The sequence below is a fragment of the Kryptolebias marmoratus genome, linkage group LG1 (genome assembly GCF_001649575.2).
Source record: "Kryptolebias marmoratus isolate JLee-2015 linkage group LG1, ASM164957v2, whole genome shotgun sequence".
In the NCBI taxonomy this organism is placed as follows: domain Eukaryota; kingdom Metazoa; phylum Chordata; class Actinopteri; order Cyprinodontiformes; family Rivulidae; genus Kryptolebias; species Kryptolebias marmoratus.
This window is the reverse complement of record NC_051430.1, coordinates 29,962,663-29,982,775: the sequence shown is the minus strand read 5'-3', so window position 1 is coordinate 29,982,775 and position 20,113 is coordinate 29,962,663. Positions and strand designations below refer to the sequence as shown.

General features: G+C 43.1%; 1 protein-coding gene across 8 annotated transcripts in view; it reads left to right on the top strand.

Moving 5' to 3' along the window:
- The window catches only part of wdfy3 (WD repeat and FYVE domain containing 3), an 85,094-nt gene that overhangs the window by 57,883 nt on the left and 7,098 nt on the right, over positions 1–20,113 (top strand). For 6 of the 8 annotated variants that reach the window (XM_025009252.2, XM_025009255.2, XM_025009250.2 and 3 more), the window contains 32 exons: positions 1,084–1,280; positions 2,100–2,234; positions 2,704–2,883; positions 3,003–3,236; positions 3,341–3,440; positions 4,128–4,288; positions 4,904–5,133; positions 6,190–6,299; positions 6,732–6,914; positions 7,776–7,933; positions 8,017–8,094; positions 8,900–9,130; positions 11,095–11,157; positions 11,556–11,724; positions 12,315–12,478; positions 13,580–13,728; positions 14,299–14,419; positions 14,795–14,880; positions 15,178–15,258; positions 15,447–15,501; positions 15,589–15,708; positions 15,785–15,902; positions 16,282–16,388; positions 16,531–16,684; positions 16,765–16,856; positions 16,941–17,153; positions 17,246–17,387; positions 17,892–18,046; positions 19,086–19,244; positions 19,376–19,555; positions 19,665–19,847; positions 19,936–20,029. In XM_025009252.2, coding sequence (XP_024865020.1) covers positions 1,084–1,280; positions 2,100–2,234; positions 2,704–2,883; positions 3,003–3,236; positions 3,341–3,440; positions 4,128–4,288; positions 4,904–5,133; positions 6,190–6,299; positions 6,732–6,914; positions 7,776–7,933; positions 8,017–8,094; positions 8,900–9,130; positions 11,095–11,157; positions 11,556–11,724; positions 12,315–12,478; positions 13,580–13,728; positions 14,299–14,419; positions 14,795–14,880; positions 15,178–15,258; positions 15,447–15,501; positions 15,589–15,708; positions 15,785–15,902; positions 16,282–16,388; positions 16,531–16,684; positions 16,765–16,856; positions 16,941–17,153; positions 17,246–17,387; positions 17,892–18,046; positions 19,086–19,244; positions 19,376–19,555; positions 19,665–19,847; positions 19,936–20,029 — 4,602 coding nt within the window. The remainder of the gene's footprint in view (positions 1–1,083; positions 1,281–2,099; positions 2,235–2,703; positions 2,884–3,002; positions 3,237–3,340; positions 3,441–4,127; positions 4,289–4,903; positions 5,134–6,189; positions 6,300–6,731; positions 6,915–7,775; positions 7,934–8,016; positions 8,095–8,899; positions 9,131–11,094; positions 11,158–11,555; positions 11,725–12,314; positions 12,479–13,579; positions 13,729–14,298; positions 14,420–14,794; positions 14,881–15,177; positions 15,259–15,446; positions 15,502–15,588; positions 15,709–15,784; positions 15,903–16,281; positions 16,389–16,530; positions 16,685–16,764; positions 16,857–16,940; positions 17,154–17,245; positions 17,388–17,891; positions 18,047–19,085; positions 19,245–19,375; positions 19,556–19,664; positions 19,848–19,935; positions 20,030–20,113) is intronic. The other 2 variants (XM_025009251.2, XM_025009253.1) reach the window with 2 other exon arrangements.

Here is a 20,113-nt window from a genome sequence, read left to right as displayed (position 1 = left end):
GAATGCAATGAATCTCTTAAACCAATGTTTTATTCACAGTGGAACATAATAAACGAATCAAATGCTGAAATTAAGAAATTGTCCCTCGTCTCCGTGGTTTGGACCCGTCTGAGCTCAGAACAGAGGAGACACATCTGTTCACATCTGGCTTCTTCTTTGCCTGATAGAGCTTTAAGCAGCATTTGTGGACGGCACGGGGAACTGTGTTTACAGAACCGGAACCAGAACCAGCCTTGACCTTTGACCTCAGAGACTGCTGAACCTCCGCCCATCTTTACTTTTTAGAGATTCAGCCTCTAAAATGATCTTTTTCTCCCCCGTCCTCTTACTGACCTGTTGCCATTTAACCTAATTAGTAATAAAATGCTTCTTCAGCTGTTTCTTATTCGGACCACTGACTTTTACAGCCTTTTGTTGCTCCTGGAAGCGTGTTGCTACCATTCAAAAACATTTTTGTTACATTGAATACGTTTACTGTGTCCCGCTGTGGATAAAATGTAGGTTTATGAGATTGAATTATTTTCATTTATTCACATTTTAGTTTTCCAACCTCCCAGCAGTTGTTGAGGTTTGCAGCAATAATTTCCGGTTTAATGTTTTGTTGTAAAACGGATCAGCAGACGCTTCTCCTCACTCTGGCAACACTTTCCGTCGGAGTTGGCCTTCTTTCAGTAAACACAAAGCTGCTCAGTTTGTGCGCCGCACAGCCAAGGGTTCGTCCTCTTGTTTACTTTGCCTTCCCGCTCTCCCTGCTGCAGTCATCGTAGTTCCCCCTGAGCTCAGCGGTTTTCGACTTTCTCACAGTTTGGGCTTTCAAATTCTAACTGGATTGTAATCCACCAGCTTGGAGGCTGAGAATCAGTGTTTTGCTTCAGAAATTCAGACTGTGAAAGGAAAGCTTTAGTTTCATTCAGATTTGGAGTTCTAGCTTATCCAACCTTTGTTAAATCAGATGATAGCAGTAGTTTAAAACCCTGCTCCAGGTGCAGACGTTACATAGCAAGCTGCCTGTAGTTCCCTCAGTCAGGAGGAGTTTACTGTATGTGTTCACTCCTTCTTTTACTCTCTCATCTTCCTCTTTAGGCTTTAATGTGGGCCGCAGTGCTGGCGGGCGCTCAACGGTGCGAGAGATCAACAGGGACGCCTGCCATTTCCCAGGATTCCCTGTTCTGCAGACTCTGCTGCCCAAACACACCAATGTACCCGAGCTGTACTTCCTGCTCATGGCGCTTTTCCTGCAGCAGCCCGTCACCGAGCTGCCAGACAGCCTGCAGGTACATGTTAGTATACCCAGTTTTCTTTTCTTTTAACAACTAATATTGTTCTTGGCTGCCGCACTTTAAAGAGCCAGTGGAGTAGGAGTATACAAAACATGCTCAGCTTTAAAAAAGAGAAGTCCCTTCAGATGAGCATTTCTTTTTTTTAAGGGAGACTTGGTCAAAATGGCACACCACTGCTAAGTTACAAGCTAAAATGTAAAAATAACATCAAGGGAAAATTCAGGGTGAATTCTGAGAGCTGAATGACTTTGCTGAAATTTACAGAAGCTGAAACTGAATTGGTAAAGCTAAAAAGAAGCAAAACACTAGCTAAAAGTAGTAAAGCACGAGCTGAAAGCAGTGACCTAAAAGCTGAAAGTTAAACAAAATATAAGGCTAGCTAATAACAGCAAAGCAGTATCTGGAAGGTAAAAGAAGAAAAAGTGTAGCTAAAAGCCAAAAGAAGCAAAAACTAAAGTATCAGAAGGCTGTTCAGTGAATGTGTCATGAAATAGGATTTTATTACATAAAAACTCCTGATTTTTGAATCGAATCTTCAGCGTGAAGCTGATCGGGTTTCTTGGAACAAACACTTTTCACGATTCTTCTCATTAAACTAAAAATAACTCGTATAACAGTAAACAGTAAACAGTTTCACTTAAACTCTTATAATTGGAATAATAAAAACATCTGTTTTGTTGATGGTTGTCTCGTGTTAAACATCCAAATAGCTTCAGATTACTCAGCCTGATGCTTCCTGTAAGAACGTGAGGGAGCACAGGTTAATAAATGTACCTGTATGTGTGTATATTACTCCACCTCGTGTGTTTGTGCTCTCAGTTCGATCTGGATTCCATCTGGACCTTCATCTTTGGGATGCCGGCCTCCAGCGGGGCGGTGGTGGGCTCCATCCACAGTGTGTGTACCGAGGCGGCCTTCCTGCTGCTGGCCATGCTGCGCAGCATGCTCAACCTGGTGAGAGAACGTCCTTCGCTGGTTTGAACTGTTTCTTTTCTTTGCTTCAAAATAACAGTAAGAATGTAGAGCTTTTTGCTTTTCCATATTATGAAGCTGCTCCTTCTAAACTCTTCAGTTTATAGTTTAAGGGAGTCTAATTAGATTAAACATCTTTTCTTAAAAGCAGATGTTCTTTTTTTCTTCATTGAAAGCACTTAGTGACAGATTTTCTTGTGTCCATTATAAACAGTCTGGATTTTGCTTTTTTTTTCAGTACAATACGCATTAATAATCAAAAACCCTGCAGTGTCTCTGTCATCATTTCTCACTGCTGCTTTATGAGGAGCTTTGTTAGACCTCCTGCTGATTAAGTGGCTCAATCACTGCAAAAACTGCTGCTGGGGGTGTTTCGGTTCACCTGTCTGAGCCCAAAGATTTGATAATTAAAGTACGGTGTGGAAACGATGTGTCGTGTGTCTCCTTCCAGCCGTGGCAGTCAGAGGAGGAAGGCTCCTGGCTCAGGGAGTACCCGGTCACCCTCATGCAGTTCTTCAGGTACCTGTACCACAACGTGCCGGACCTCGGGCCCATGTGGCACAGCCCAGATTTCCTCTGCGCCCTGGCAGCCACCGTCTTCCCCTTCAACATCAGGCCGTACTCAGAGATGGTAAGTAAAGACCAACAGAAGCAGAAACATAGGTGTGATGGAAAGAAAACATCATTGTTTGCGTGTTCTGTCACAATTAAAGCTGTGTTTTCAGAACTTCGTCCTTTCGTCCCTTTCAGGTGAGTGATCTGGACGATGAAGCAGGTTCTCCCACCGAAGAGTTTAAGGCCTTTGCTGGGGACTCTGGTATGAACCGGAGCCAGTCCGAGTACTGCAACGTGGGCTCCAAGACATCGCTGACCAACCACCCAGCCAAAAAATATGTCTTTGACTTTATGAGGGTCCTGATCATGGACAACATGTGCATGACTCCGGCCAGCAAGCAGACGCCCATCATTGACATGCTGCTGGAGGTACGGGGATCAGTCTGGACCAGAACTCGTGTCCTGGTTTTACTTTGGATTTGCCTTTCATGAATCCTAGTTGGCGCCTGATGTTTGATCGTTTTCTTCTGCAGGCTTCTCCGGAGCGCTCCACCAGAACTCAGCAGAAGGAGTTCCAGTCCAGCATCCTGGACAGCGTCATGGAGCACCTTCTGGCTGCAGACGTCCTTCTAGGTCAGAACAAAGTCTGAAACACATCGTACGGTCCAGCCCTGCAAGCAGATACAAGCTTACATCTGTTTACATCTGTTTGCATCTGTTTGCATCTGTTTGCATCTGTTTACCTCTGTTTACATCTGTTTGCATCTGTTTGCATCTGTTTGCATCGGTTCACATCTGTTTACATCTGTTTTCTTAACTCACATACACTGGCTTGTGCTCCCCGGTAGCTGGTTTTGATTTTCTGTTTTACGTCCACGCAGCTGTAACAGGACTTAATTTAGTCTACTATGATTTGCTGTTTTTTGTAGTTTTGTTAACTTGTTTTACTGGCCATCTTTATTTATTTTGTAAATCCAACTCTTTACATTATTTAGTATTAATACTCAGATAGTTTGATCTGTATTAAAAAAAAAAAAAACTGCTTTAGGAATTGATCCAACACTCCAAAAAAGCACATAAAATGAGTTTATTTTTCAGCTGTAACACAATAAAATACCAAAGGAGGCACAACTGTTCTTGTTAGCGTGATGTTTTTAGAATCCCTTCAGTCTTTGGACACACATCCAAGCTGTTTGTAGAAGCTGGCGCCTCAGTTTTGTTCATTAATGTGATTTAACTGAAACATTTTGAGAAGTCATCAGGGTGCAGGTTTTTAAAAAGGCGTGTGACGGTTCTGTCTCGCTGCTCGTCTCCCTCCAGGCGAAGACGCCTCTCTTCCTCTCAGCACCGGCGGCAGCTACCAGATTCTGGTCAACAACGTCTTCTACTTCAGCCAGCGGGTCGTGGACAAGCTGTGGCAGGGGATGTTCAACAAGGACTCCAAGCTGGTGGTGGACTTCATCGTGCAGCTGATCGGACAGGTACGAGCAAAATGGTGTTGAAAATTAAGACCCTACAATATTTATGGTCTTATAATACAGTGCCTCAAATTATACCCACTTATTTCATGCTGCAGAATGGAAACTCTTACTGTACCCTGCCTGCTGTGTCAGTCTGTGCAGATTTCCCTGAAGCAGATGGCAGCAGATGCTCTGTGTTTGTCTGAATAAAGAAAACTGCTCTTCTTCCCATCAATCCAATATGAAACCAGATAAACAGCTTTCATCTGACTGCTAGCTTCACTCGCTCATTTTAGCCAGAAAAGCACATTTATAGGTTATTACTGCCAGGGCATTTAGGGCTAAACGATTGAGCAGGTGTGTTTTTTCTGTGTGTGTGATACTGACATCCTGAGGTTTTATAGCTTATAATCAGATTACTGCAGCTTTCTCTCTGTAGGATGTGCTGAGGAAAATACTTCCAGGATGCAAAAATGATGCAAAAAGAAAAAACAAAGATAACAGGTTTTATGTCTGAGTTGTGTTTGAGTCCTTGATATCATGACCTGTTGTTACCAGAGATCAGACCTGGTTGCTTCCTGCTGAACCGCAGCAGCTTTATTCAGGTTGTAATGAACGTTTCTCCCTCCTCTCCAGTCTAAGAGGCGTTCCCAGGGCCTTTCCCTCGACACCGTCTACCACTGTCTGAACCGAACTGTGCTCTACCAGCTCTGTCGACCCCACAAGACCGTAGCTCAGCAGGTGGCCCTGCTGGACGCCCTGCGGGTCCTGACAGTCAACCGCAACCTGGTGCTCGGCCCGGGCAACCACGACCAGGACTTTGTGGCCTGTTTGGCTCACTGCTTTATCTGCCTGCACAGCGGGAGGTAAGGATGCATGAAACTGGGAGCAGATCTGACGGTCCGGATGAAAATTCTGTCTAAAGAATATAATTGGGATGAGAGAAGATCTTGAAGGACAGTCTTCCTTAAATATAGTTTCAAGTTTATCACTTGAAACCAAATAGTTTTAAAAATATGACCCTTTCAGTGTATTTTACTCTGAAACAACTTTATTTATTCTTCTTCGAAGCAGCTCAGAGTTGGGGAGATGTTTTTTTGAAAGACATTTTTGGTGGATTTTACTGCTTTGTTTATTGCCCAAGCTGTTTGGGATGAGCATTTGTTCTGTAAGGCTGAACTGTTTTGTGTTTTTATGTTACATAAACCTTAGTGAGAGAAAATTAACAGCGAATTAAGCTCTGACTCACCAACACGTGGCGTTGAATCTGACAGGCTGCATTATGTACCTGTCAAGTAATTAGTGTGCCAAACAATGAATGAGCAATACGATTTTGAAAGCTTTTATTTTCCTGTTAATTGTTGGTAAAACTGCTGCTTGTATGAAGTTAGTCTGACAGATTCTGAGAGATGAGGTGGCTGGATTTCAGCAGTATTTTCACCCCCTCTGAGCTGCGTCTTACACACTGAAAATGTCTGAGTTTGAATCATTTTGGCTAAATAGATTTAAAGATCTTCACTGAATATGTTTAATTTTTCCGCCTGTTCTGTTGAAGCGTGCCTCTTTTTTTATCATCTGCAGTGCAGCTCTGACACTGAACCAGGAAGTCTCATTACATCACTGCTGTTCACCAATAATTTGATTGGCTTAAATTAAAGGATACCATCATGGTATTTATTTATCTTTTATGGGTTTTTTTTCTTTTCAAAACGTCTGACATTTAACTTATGGTTTAGATGAAAGACATGCATCAGACTCTTTTATTCTCATATTTTTAAAATCAGGTGAGACTGAACGTCTTAAATGCTGGGAGTTTTAACAGAATCACTACAGAGAGCAGAGGTTTCTGCTGCAGAGGAGCAAAGCGATCCAGCTCTACAGGACACCTTGGTTTTAATGTCTGTGTGTCTTTGTGTCTGCAGTAGTGTGGAGGGTTTCGGTCTGGAGGCAGAGGCCAGGATGACCACCTGGCATGTTATGATGTCCACGGAGAACGAGAACGACTCCACGCACAGCCACGACGTCAGCGAGGGTGAGACACTGCTGCCTGTGCTTATGTGTGGGTTTGATGCTGCAGCGTGACTAAAAGACAAAAATAGAGCCAGTTTGCTGAAGCAGGTTTAAAGAAAACAATGTTTGATAGGAATTTAATGCATATCTATGAGGAAAATATTTGTAAATAAAGTAAAATATTTTGAAAAGTATTAAAGTTCCAGAAACTAAAAGTCACAGCAGCCATCTCCTGATTAAGCTGAACGTTTTGATCTATGAAGGGCTAAAATAGCACTAAGTATTACAAAAACATGCAGGAGAATAATGCTGAGAGTTCTGAACCATTTTAAACAGATTCAGACCCACATGAATCTGTGACTTTACAAAGTTTACTCACGTTGCTTCAGAACCAGAATCAGCTTCCTCTCCCGTCAGTAAATCTGACCGAACTCGTTTCTGTGAAACGTTGCAGGCCGGCAGCTGCTGCTGAAGGCCGTGAACCGCGTGTGGACAGAACTGATGCACAGCAAGCGTCAGATGCTGGAGGACATCTTCAAAGTGTCTCTGCCCTGCAACGACAGAGGCCACGTGGACATCGCCACGGCCCGGCCCGCTCTGGAGGAGCCTGCTCTGAAGAGCTGGCAGAACCACCTGGGTGAGCCCGACCACACAGAAACCGGACTTTAGACACTTACTGAACTGTACATGAATATAAAACCGCTGTTTGGCTTCTCCTCACTGGATCTGTGTTTTTCTGCTGATTTCTACCCTTTAAGCTGATTACTTAGACCAGGGGTCTCCAATCCTGGTCCTCAGGGCCACCATCCTGCATGCTTTACTTGTTTCTCTGCTCCAACACACCTGATCTGAATCAATGAGTGATTAACAGGCTTCTGCAGAACATGAAGAGGTGGTTTAACCTCTGAATCAGGTGTGTTGGAGCAGAGAAACAAGGAAAACATGGAGGATGGAGGCCCTCGAGGACCAGGATGACTTAGACCTTTGCCGTGTTGTGGGAAATGAGCAGATTTAAGAAGTATTTCCTGTTATGGCAGCAGTCTGTCTTGTGAATTTTTCAGCATTAAAGGGACATTTTAAACAGACAAATATAAAACTTAACTTTGAACCCTTTGTTTGTCTGAGTGAAAGTTACACCGACATATTACAGAGAGAAATCAGCCTTTAGTTTGAGAACAATCAAGTTTTCCAATTCGAACACAAATAAATAACAATTTAAACACTTTAAGGAAGGCTGGTAGAAATCTCAGTGATGTAAAGTGTTTTTTTTTTAATCTGTTCCCATTCCTGTAATGAGACAGATGTGCAGCTCATATGAAAGTGATTTTTAAAACCTCTAGAGTCCAAGATTTAATGCATTTTTACACCCCATTACCTGCGTAATTTATTTATTTTTGAAACATTCTCCCACTGTTTTTTTCCTATTTGCATTTAATGGCTGTTAAAATGACTTGGTGTTAAAAAAACATCAGTAAAATTTGGATTTTTATTTTTTCAGCCTACGAGAAGAAGTGCATCAGTCGTGGCGAAGCTGCGGCGCCGGCCGCCCAGTCCAAGCTGTCCAGGGTCAGCAGCGGCTTCGGCCTCTCCAAGCTGACCGGCGTCCGGCGCAACAAGAAGGAGAACAACCTGAACAAGAACAGCCCGACCGCGCAGGTAAACAGGAAGCCGACCGGCGAGGCTCGAACAGCTCGTTACTCAGCTTTGTTCTGTAGCAGCCGTGTGTTTCTGACCAACAGGAAACTTTCCAGTGGATGTTTACGCACATCGCGGTCGTTCGAGACCTGGTGGCCATGCAGTATAAAGAATATCAAGAGGTACGGCACTTTATCACTCACTGAGCATTCACAACGAACTCAGGCTCCGTCTTCAGACTTCCTGCTGTTATAACCACTGGTGTCGTTCAGCTCAGTCAGCAGATGGTTACTGCAAGTTTTCTTTTTTGTAACTTTTATACTTTTCAAAATATTTTACCTGTAGAAATACACTGAAAACTCTTCAGTTCCTTCAAAAACTTCTCTTTTCTTTTAAATCTGCTTCTCGTCTTCTTATGCTGGTTGTAGTTTTTAGCTGCCATTCTGTCACTTTTAGCTTTGAACTACTTCATTACTTCCAGCTCCTAGCTACCATTTTGCTGCTTTTAGCTTTAAGCTAGTGTTTAGCAAATTTTAGTAAACATAGTGCTAATTTTAGTTACCGGTTTACTCCTTTTAGCTAACCTTTTGTTGCTTTTCATTAGTGTTTTGCTTCTTTTACCTTGTGTTTTGCTCATTTTAGCTTTCAGTTAGCGTTTTTCTGCTTTTAGCTATAAACTAACATTTGCCTCTTTTAGCTTTTAGCTAGTGTTTAGCTAATTTTAGCAAACATAGTGCTCATTTTAGTTACCGCTTTACTCCTTTGAGCTAACCTTTTGTTGCTCTTTATTAGTGTTTTGCTCATTTTAACTTTCAGTTGGCGTTTTTCTACTTTCGGCTATAAAATAACATTTGCCTCTTTTAGCTTCTTTTAGCTTAAACAACTCAGTTTCAAAGAATTTCGGCGAAGCCATTCAGTTCTCAGCGTTCTCATTAGTTCACAGCAGTGACTCTCCGTCGTTCTCCATCCTTTCCCTCCGTATCGCAGCGGCAGCAGAACGTCCTGAAGTACGTGACCGAAGAGTGGGCGGCCATCGAGTACGAGCTGCTGCGTGAGCGGGGCCTCTGGGGCCCGCCCATCGGCTCCCACCTGGACAAGTTTCTGCTGGAGATGACGGAGGGGCCCTGCCGGATGAGGAAGAAGATGGTCCGCAACGACATGTTCTACATCCACTACCCGTACTTCCCTGACACCGAGGCGAACACCAACTCAGCGCAGGTATTTAGCTTTAAATCTGAGACTTATTGTTTTCTGGAAGGAGATGGAAAATAAAACGTTAGAAGATGCTTTTTTTGGTCATCCATCGATCTTCTACCACTTATCTGTGGTTGGGTCAAACTCAGACCTCCCTCTCCAGCTCCTCCTGGGGATCCCAACCTGTTCCAGAGAGGATACAGAATCCCTCCAGCGAGTTCTGGGTCTGTCCCGAAGGAGTCCGGGAGGCGTCCTAATCCGATTTTCTGGTCATATTCAGTGAAATATGATTCTTAACTAACTTTGATTCTTCTTTAATCAGACTTCACTGACAGAAAGCTCATTTACATGTTTTATGTTCTAATGTAAGACTTCAGAAGTGGCTTATCACTTCTGAAGGAACAGTTGTGCTACATGTTGATCACATACTTTCATCACAATTTAAAAATAAAATGCTGTTTGTTGTGTTTGGATCATACAGTTGGTAAACATTAATCTACTAAATTCAGGAAATGGCCTGAAAATTGACTGAAGATGTGGAAATTTGAGTCAGGAAAAGTGTGAAGAATGAGAAGAAACCTGAAATAAACCTCAGCAGAGACACATTTCACTTTGTTTGCTCCACAGATGATCCCTCCTCCCTGTCTGAAACCTTCTCTAATCTATAAAATGTATTTATTTAAGCAGCACAAGTGTATTTATTTTAATATTTTAGGCATTTAGTTGACGCTTCAACTCCAGAGTGAATTAAAGTGGTGCACAACTTCTCTCCAAACCAAAAACAACATTTCTAATTTAAATTCTCTTTTCTTTAGTGTGCTTTAATGGAATTTAAGACATTATAATAAACTAAAAATATTGCATTTTCTTTGCTGAACTACTGGAGTTTGTTGAAGGTGAGCCTGAACTGTTAAAGCTAAAAGAATCAAAACACTAGCTAAAAGTCAAAAGTATGAAACTGTAAGCTGAATGCTAAAATGGCTAAATAATAGCTAAAAGCTAAACATATTAAAGGGCTTGCTAAAACCGGCAGAACAGTAGCTAAAAGTAGAGGAAAGCTAGCTGAAATCAGCAGAAGGCTGGCTTTATATTAGCTAAAAGCTTAAAGTAGCAAGTGGAGTCATTTTTAGAGGGAAATATTTGTAAATAAAGTTAAATATGTTGAAAAGTTTCAACATTAACCAAAAGTCACACCACCCGCCTCCATAATAAATGTTTTATTTATAAATGGCTAAAATGGCATAAAGGTTTTCAGACATTGTTAGATTGCAGGAAATGTAAATGCAACAATAAAAACACAATATTGTGATTCTGAATCAGCATTCACACTATTAGCCCCCCTTTACTCAAAGATGCCCCACATGGAGGCTTTTTAAACAGATTTTATGAACCCCTGATGAAAAAGCCCTTTACTCTTCTTCTGATGTGGATTTAGCAGCTTCATGGTCTCTTCATGAGTCCTCCAGGCCTGCTCCTTAATGCATAATTCAGTCATGCTCGGGGGGTGTTTGATGAAGTTTTACTCCTGAATGCTGCTGCTGCTGCTTCCTCCTGGTCTTAAAGCGTTTTTCTGCTCGTTAGTTTCAGCTTCACAGCCAGATGTTTAATTCTTCTGGTTGGAAGCTGAAAAACATACAGCTTTTAGTCTCTTTTTATTCATTTGACTCATTGTTTCCTCAAGGAAAAATGCATATTTATTGATGTTTTGTAGAAAACTTAATTAGAGGGCATTGTGTCACTCATGTAGTTTCTGCAGGCAGCTGATCTTCAGCAAAGAAGAGAGAAAAAATCTATACTTTACTGAATTAATTAAACTCTAATTCTTGTCTTGAAAAGTAAAAATGTTATTAATTTGGTCCCATAAATGATTTTAAAGCACATTTTGCAGGTTTTGTTGGTGCTTATTTTGGTTTCTGAAGTTATTTTTGTTAAAAAAGTTGATTTTTTTCTAAGACGGCAGTCTCATGCTCCCTCTCTACGTTCTCCAGCCCTTCTTCAGTCTGGAGCCTCTTGTCCCCTCAGCTCAGGTTTGGGTCCTTGGCCCTCCGCAGGTACCCCGCTGACGTCCACATGGATGAAGTTCTTCAGCTCTCGGTTCTGCCTGCTGTGACTGCATGAAAGTAACAGAAATGCCTTTAAAAGCACTCTGGCACATGGAGTCGTAGCAAAACTAACCGTGGCTGAACGTTCTCTCCAGCAGCTTTTTCTTTTTTGCATGTGAGTGAAGACGTTTGTGTCTAGTCATCCTTTCCTGCTGCTGTATTATAAACGTTTTCATTTTCTCACAGGTTCAGATGCTTTATCACAAAGATCTGATGAGTCTTCTGCTGTTTAGTTGAATGGATGCTAACTGCAGCATGATTCAAGCAAAAAGCAGCTATTAATAAAATAAAATGTAAATATGAGGCAGGCAGCAGTTACATTCAGATCGCCTCTCATCTGCCTCCAGAAGCCTCTGCGTTACCGCCGAGCCATCAGCTACGACAGCAAGGAGTACTACATGCGCCTGCTGTCGGGAAACCCGGGCATGTACCAGCACTCGGTGGAGCACAACACGGAGGGCGAGACCGCGCAACACGAGCCGGAACACGGAGAGGACACCATCGCCAGGGTCAAAGGTGAGGAGACGCCGCAGGGCGGGATCTGAACGGTTAGGTTACAGCATTACAGCACGCAGTGACCGCAGAGGGCCCAAAAACAATCAGAACTACGTTAAACACCCTGTAATCCACTTTAATTATTAAAATCTCAACAAAGTTGACATTTATATTGAGAAGGATTATTTTAAACAGTTCATTAAAACTTTTAGATGCAAAAAATCCACCTTTTCAGGATATTTCCAAAAATCGCTGTTTTATTATCTTTAATCAGCATCTAAGATGACTTTTCCTTTTTCTTTACCCTGAGATGTCCACTCAGCTGCTTGTATAATAAAAAATAAATAATCTGGATTGTGTTCAGACCACCTTTGGTTTGAAGGAGGTCAGTGTGACACAAGGGAGTTTTAACTCTCCAACTGCAATCGTAAAAAGCTTTTTAAACCAAAGTTCTCATCAACTTTATGTTATGCCATATCTTTACAGAAAGCTGCAACATGAGTCTTATCTTTAGTTTGACTGACTGCAGAAGAAGTGATGGTTTGTTGGTGTCAGAGTGTATTTTAGCTTTGTTTTCTGCTGCTGACATGTGCTCGCTCCCTGCTCTCCAGGCCTGGTGAAAGCTCCTCTGAAGAGGTCTCGGTCCACAGCAGATGGTGCAGATGAGGACAGTCAGGAGCAGCTCCAGGAGCAGCTGCTGGAGGCAGGAGGCCCCGAGGAGGAGCAGAAAACTGACAACACGTCACTCCTGCGCCTCCTGGAGGAGGGGGAGAAGGTCAGCTGGGAGCACATGCTCAGGAAACGGGATAATCAGAATTATAATTTATGCAGATTGAATTCTGCTGCAGCTTTGTCGTTTATTGTCCCACTGCAGCACCTTTTCTTTGGTATTTAACTCTAATTGTGTGGTGGTAAATAAAGCACACTCAAAGATTCTTCCTCTGGAAACAGAAATGTTAAATGTGTTATTTTAGCTCATTATTTCCAGCCTGCAGCTGTTCGACCGTGCAGCTCAGTAGTTATGTGCACCATCTTCTTCAAACAGGTTAAAATAATTTGAATATAAAGAAAAATGTACTTTTTATTGGCTTCACAAATATCGATTTAACAAGAGCTGTAAACATTAAGTGTCCATATCGTTTAGCTCAATTAATTTTTTTATACTACAAACCTGTTTATACTTGAAAACAAACTATTTTCAGGAGTTTCTGTTCACACAGGGGTCAACATGCTGGACAGTGAAGAAGATATGATGTAAAATATATCACTTATTTGTTTGCTTCAGATAAAAATGAATAACTCAAAATTCATCTCAGTCATTGAACCACAGGAAGAGTTAAACAAGACAAATGACAGTGAATTTGAAACAGAACCACCTTCATAGATATACTTTAAAAAACTGGCCAGATAAAAAGGCATATTAAGATAAATTGCATTTTCTGGGAAAAGGCTAACTGCTGAAGGAGTTTGCTCAAATTTGCTGAAGTTTAAACTTGAATAAAGCTAAAAGAAGCAAAGCACTAGCTAAAACTTAACAGCTAAAAGCTAGAATCTAAAAGCAGCTCAATATTAGCTAAAAGAAGCAAAGTGCTAGTTAAACGTAGCAAAAGGCAGGCTAAAAATATCAACAGCTAACAGTAGAGCAAGTAGGCTGAAAAATGAGAAGTTTTATTTAATTAAAAGACATGAATCTTTTTCATTTTTTGCAGTTTAGCTTTATAAGAATCTACCTGAGCAACCATCTGAGGTCTTTCTGAGGTTCAGTGCAGCAGCTCATATATGGATTAAATGTTCTCTGTTTCTACACGTCCTGCTTTGAGAATCTTTGCTGTTTTCTGCAGCTCATTTAGCTGCTGCCTGTTTGTGCCCGCTCCAGATTCAGCACATGTACCGCTGTGCCCGGGTTCAGGGTCTGGACACCAGCGAGGGTCTGCTGCTGTTCGGGAAGGAGCACTTCTACGTCATCGACGGCTACACCATGACTGTGTTCAGGGAGATCCGAGACATCGACACGCTGCCGCCCAAGTAGGTCCAAGTCGTTGTGAATATTCAGAAACGTTGAGGAGCCGCAGCAGACGGACGCCTTTAAGGATGACATCATCCCTCCGGACGCTGGAGTGGGATGATGTCATGGTGCCGGTGGAGCATGCGTCGGGAAGCTCAGCAAAGCTTTTTCACGTTTATCTTTTTAGGAAGCTTGCTCTGCTCGTTCCTTCGGGACACTCGTGGAAAATAGCCAAAAGAAAAAAAAGAAAAACAGAGCAGATGGTTGGTACATTTTTGTTGTGCCCCGCTCAGGTTTTTCTGTTTCTGCAGCCTCCACACAATCCGAAATAGTCCAAGCATTTCATAAACTTAAATACATCTTTAGCCTCTCAAACACACAGATACTGTACACAACTTATTTACATTTATGAACAACTGGAGCTAATAATTCTGTTGATTATATTTCTGTCTGAAGTATTTAAATATTTAAGCTATCCCCTGAGGAGCTGAAGAAATTGCCTCTTTGTTTTGGTTGGGGGGTACTTTTATTTTTTAAATGAAAACATTGTAGAGGGAAGTAAAATGTGTCTGTTTGTGTGTTTTGTCCAGTTTGCATGAAGCCATCATCCCCAGAGGAGCGCGACAGGGCCAGAGCCAGCTGAAGAGGACCTGCAGCATCTTTGCTTATGAAGACATTAAGGAGGTTCATAAGAGACGCTACCTGCTGCAGGTACAAAAACACACAAAATACACTCAGGCTTTGGTTTTTGCTCATTTATAGTCACAGATTTGTCATTTAATTGGTTTTGCATGCTTTAATATTGCAAACATTTGCTCTAATTATTAACTGATGGTCCAGAAATGATGGATTAGATCATTTCTGCTTTTTAATTTAGTGTCAAAACTCTGCAAGGCTCGGGACATACATTGTTGTAGATGTATGTAAAAGATGAAAAGATTGTTTTACACAGATCACATGACAGATTTTTAAAAAGTTTATTATAAGTAGAGAAGCTCGGGTGTTTTTAGACTGAACATTTTCACTCCTGCAGCTTTAAACATTTAGTTTAGTTCATCTGAAACATGTTTTGTTTTCTTCTTTCAGCCGATGGCAGTGGAGGTTTTCTCTGCAGATGGAAGGAACTACCTTTTAGCCTTTCAGAAGGGAGTTCGCAATAAAGTTTACCAAAGGTACCGGATGGAAATGTGACCTGAACGTGATTCTGAGCTCCTGCTTCTAATGGAAAATTAGAGTTGCAGGAAAAATGATGCTGAGTGAATTTACAGAAGAAGCTGAAACTGAGCTAAAAGCTAATCGTAGCAACACTTCAGTTTTCTAAGAGGACAGTCTTTTTGAATTGAAGAGATCTTCCTGTTGTCTTGTTAGTCATTTTCTGCTGACTCAGCGTTCACACAATGAAACAATCAAACCGTAAACCTGTCGGGTCGTTGTTCCGTGTTTAAAGTGTTTCTCGTTGTCTCCTGCAGGTTCTTGGCGGTCGTTCCCTCGCTGGCTGACAGCTCCGAGTCGGTTTCAGGTCAGAGGCCCAACACCAGCGTGGAACAAGGGTAAACAGACTCATCCGTCTGATTTCTGTCATCGTTTTAGATGATTTAAGGAATCTGCAGGTTGTTAATCTTTTAATATTTGTGTTGGGAGGGTTATTGTTTCCAGAATACAAAGTACCATTTTACAAGTATAAAAATGATTTACAGAGCCGTTCCTGCTAATATTTTTGTTCTGATGGGTTCATCAGATCGGGCCTTCTCAGCACTCTGGTTGGAGAGAAGTCCGTGACTCAAAGATGGGAGGTAAGAACCTTTTTCTTTTCTTTCAGCACCACTGTTGTCTTCTTTTCTCCTGAAACCTGATGGGATGGAGTGTTTTCTGTGTTGCAGAGAGGAGAGATCAGTAACTTCCAGTACCTGATGCACCTGAACACGCTGGCAGGGCGCTCCTACAACGACCTGATGCAGTACCCCGTCTTCCCCTGGATCCTGGCCGACTACGACGCCGAGGTGGGTCATCAGAACTGCAGCAGAAACCAAACTGTGACAGCTTTTTAAATTAAGGTTTGTTTGTTTTTAAAATCAGGAGCTGGACCTGAACAACCCGAAGACGTTTCGTAACCTCGCCAAGCCGATGGGAGCTCAGACGGACGACCGGCTGACTCAGTACAAGAAGAGGTACAAGGACTGGGAGGACCCCAACGGTACGAACTCACAGAGACAACAACACACTTCCCCTTTACCAGATTATTAGTATTATTATTCAGAACTTCATACAACACACTGAAGGAAAAGTCTAATATATATCTTGTTATATCAGCACATTCATGGCACTCATCACCTTTTACTCAACAAATCTGAGTATAAATTATAACCAATCCATCAGTTTTGTCAAACTTCATCCCAAACGGCTCCTCTATGTCTCCATTGTTGTTGTTTTCAGTCCCTTCAGCTGATTCTGTAGGGAAACAAACCCACACGGTAGCTTTAACTCCTGAATACTAACTTTTAGAAAAGGTTTTTGTTGAGTATTAAGTTTTCATTTTCTAATCTTGGTAAATATTTTGACTTCTGTCCCACCAGGTGAAACCCCTGCCTATCACTACGGGACCCACTACTCGTCAGCCATGATTGTTGCTTCTTATTTGGTCCGAATGGAGCCCTTCACACAGATTTTCCTCAGACTTCAGGTTCGATTCACATTCATAGACTGTTAATTGTTTAGTTTTTTTTTTATCCAGACTGGTCGACAGATTTGTTGTTGTTCTTCGCTGTGAGATATAAAAGCTAATATTCCCAGCAGTTAATTTGTGGTGTGTTCGCGGTCACCAGGGAGGTCATTTCGACCTGGCTGACAGGATGTTCCACAGCGTGCGTGAAGCTTGGCTCTCTGCCTCCAAACACAACATGGCTGACGTCAAAGAGCTGATCCCGGAGTTCTTCTACCTGCCAGAGTTCCTGCTGAACTCAAACAACTTCGACCTGGGTCCGTATCACAACGTTTGGCAGCTGATAGAAGCAAAAAAAACAGACGAAGGTGTCTAAATCAGACTTTTGTTGCTGCAGGCGCCAAGCAGAACGGCACCAAGCTGGGTGACGTAATCCTCCCACCCTGGGCCAAGGGGGACCCCCGGGAGTTCATCAGAGTCCACAGAGATGTAGGGAATGAACCCACTGGTGACGGCTACACTTTGAGTTAGGAATACACCCTAAAGGTGGAGTTTTTCTTCACCTGTCTGCAGGCGCTGGAGTGTGACTACGTATCCGCCCACCTCCACGAGTGGATCGACCTGATCTTCGGCTACAAGCAGCAGGGCCCTCCAGCTGTGGAGGCAGTGAACGTCTTCCACCACCTGTTCTACGAGGGCCAGGTGGACATCTACAACATCAACGACCCACTCAAAGAGACCGCCACCATCGGCTTCATCAACAACTTCGGTCAAATCCCCAAACAGGTTGATCCTGATCGCCGACTGTTCCCCGGTGATTTATCCTCTGCTGGTTGTTATTAGATGCTGAGGTGTCACTGTTGCTATGTGTTTTCCAGCTGTTCAAGAAGCCCCACCCTCCGAAACGCGTACGCAGCAAAACCAACGGAGACTTGGCGAGCGTTCCTCCGAGCTCCAACAGCGACAAGATCTTCTTCCATCATCTGGACAACCTCAGACCTTCTCTGGCACCTGTTAAAGGTACACCAGCCCGCACAGATACCTGCGCTTCAGTTCAGAGGCAGGAGAAACACTCAATGTTTGGATTTTACTATGAAGCACAAGTCTGAGTGTGCTCAGAAAGTGAATGTGAAGCAGGTCATCAGAAAAGTTACACTTTTAACGCATAAAAACCTACATCTACACCTCTGAACGACCCAGTGGGAAGATGCAGCAATGACAGATTTTATGAGTGTGTTGTTCTGCTGTAAGAGGAAGAATGTAGCAGAAAAAACAAGGAAACAGAGGCTTTTATAGCCCTTATACTGTTATTGGTGACAGGACACTGTTATTTTAAGACTGTGACACAGAAACGATTAGAAAACAGAAGTGAAATGGTTGTTTCTGAGATACAGGCCGACACACACATGCTACAGAACATGATTATGATTATTTTCCAGTCATGTGTTCAGACCACACATTAACAGCATGCTTAAACAGAGCCCCTTCAGAGTTATAATCTCACTTATTTCTTCTCGTCTCCAGAGCTGAAGGAGCCTGTGGGACAGATTGTTTGCACCGATAAGGGCATCCTTGCTGTGGAGCAAAACAAAGTCCTGGTTCCTCCCAGCTGGAGCAAAACGTTTGCTTGGGGCTACGCCGACCTCAGCTGCCGTTTGGCCAACTATGACTCTGATAAGGTCGGCAGTGACGTTTAAACTTCTAACCTGTTAACCTCCAGCAGAAAAGATCATCTCCTGTTCGCTGCAGAGACTCCCGTTTTGGTTGTCATCTCACTGGGATTCACGGTCTTGATTTTTGTTTTTGCTGTTGTTTTGAAAACTGTAGCTTGTCGTCAGTAACAGAAACATTCGTTCATGTCCGTTTCCTGCGAATGTCACCTTGAAACTCTTCTGAAAGGTGGTGGTTCCCCCCTGCTGGTGTTTGAATGAAATGCGCTCTCAGCCTCTGGTGGAGGAAAGTGTCATTAGATTTTTATACGTTTCAGCTGAGCGGACCTGACAGTAAATCTGAAGTTTGCTGCAGACAGCTTTAAGTTGGAGATGATCTCGTTATGTAGCAAAGCTAATTATTCTGCAGTGCCATGCTAATAATGTTAAATTACACAAAAAGACATCAGGTTGGGTCAAATAGTGACGGAGTCACTGAGACAGTTTCAGATATGAGATGAGTCGACGCGTTCAGCAGTTACTGCTGCTATAATCAGGATATAAACCTGGTTGATTTAACTTTTTCTTTATCCTTTACTTCAGACACATCAGTGACCTCAAAACTGAACTTACAAGATCAAAAAATATAGATTTTAGAGTCTTTATATTAGGTTTCTGTTGAGTAAGAGATCAATTAACCATTAAAACATGTCTTGAGAACAGAAATCAACTCATCAGGGATGAGCTGTGATATTTGAACAATCAAAGAGTTAAAATCACAGTACACAGCCATCTTTTTACGCCTGTCAGGGCGCTGGTTTTGACAGAATCCTCCTCCTGATTATAAAGAAAAGAGAAACGACTTCCCTGCGTATTTCTTTCATCTCAGCTTGTTTTGAAACATTCAAAGAAGAATGGAACAATCACTGTGTGAATTTGAAATGTGTTTTTACTCAAAAAGCTTGTCTCTAATTGTAATCTTCATTAATGCATTTGAATAAATAACTGAATTAGTGACAGAAGTGCTGACAGTTGTCGGCTGACCTCTGATCCTCCGGTTTGTTTGCAGGCGCTGGTGGTGTACGAGTGTCTGTCCGAGTGGGGTCAGATCCTCTGTGCCATATGTCCAAACCCGAAGCTCGTCATCACCGGCGGCACCAGCACCGCCATCTGTGTGTGGGAGACGGGAACCTCCAAGGAGAGGGCCAAGTCGCTCACGCTCAAACAGGTGAACACATCAACTCCAGAAACATGCAGCCCGTCTCTGAAGGCTGAAGAACACTTGAGTGTTGGACTTTCCTTCAGTCCTGGTAGAAACCAGACAGGAAGAGTGAATTTAGTTTCCTCCTCATGTCCTAGGCGTTACTGGGCCACACAGACGCCGTGACGTGTCTGACAGCGTCGTCAGCGTATCGTATCGTTGTCAGCGGCTCCCGGGATCGAACCTGCATCATCTGGGACCTCAACAAGCTGTCCTTCGTCACGCAGCTCAGGGGCCACCGGGCGCCCGTGTCTGCTCTGTGCATCAACGAGCTGACGGTGGGCTCCAGCAGAAACCTCGGACAGTTCACGTGCACGTTTAGGTTAAAGCCCTGGGAAACATGACGTGTGTGTGTGTGTGTGTGTGTGTGTGTGTGTGTGTCTGCAGGGCGACATCGTGTCCTGCGCAGGCACCTACATCCACGTGTGGAGCATTAACGGCAGCCCCATCGCCAGCGCCAACACCTTCACGGGCCGCAGCCAGCAGATCCTGTGCTGCTGCGTGTCGGAGATGAACGAGTGGGACACGCAGAACGTCATCGTCACGGGACACTCGGACGGCGTCGTCAGGGTAACGCCTTTCTTTTATCTCTGTGAGGCTCTGTGAAGACGCTGTGAGCCGTCGGTTTCATCTTCTCACTTTTACATTTACGTCACAGTTTTGGAGGATGGAGTTCCTACAAGTCCCAGAAACCCCTGCTCCCGAGCCGGTGGAGCCCGATGTGCCCGACTGCTGCGGGGATGACAAGATCGGTGAGTCCTGCTGGATCAACGAGTGGTTTCTATCTGCTTCTGTTTCTATCTGCTTCTGTTTCTATCTGCTTCTGTTTCTATCTG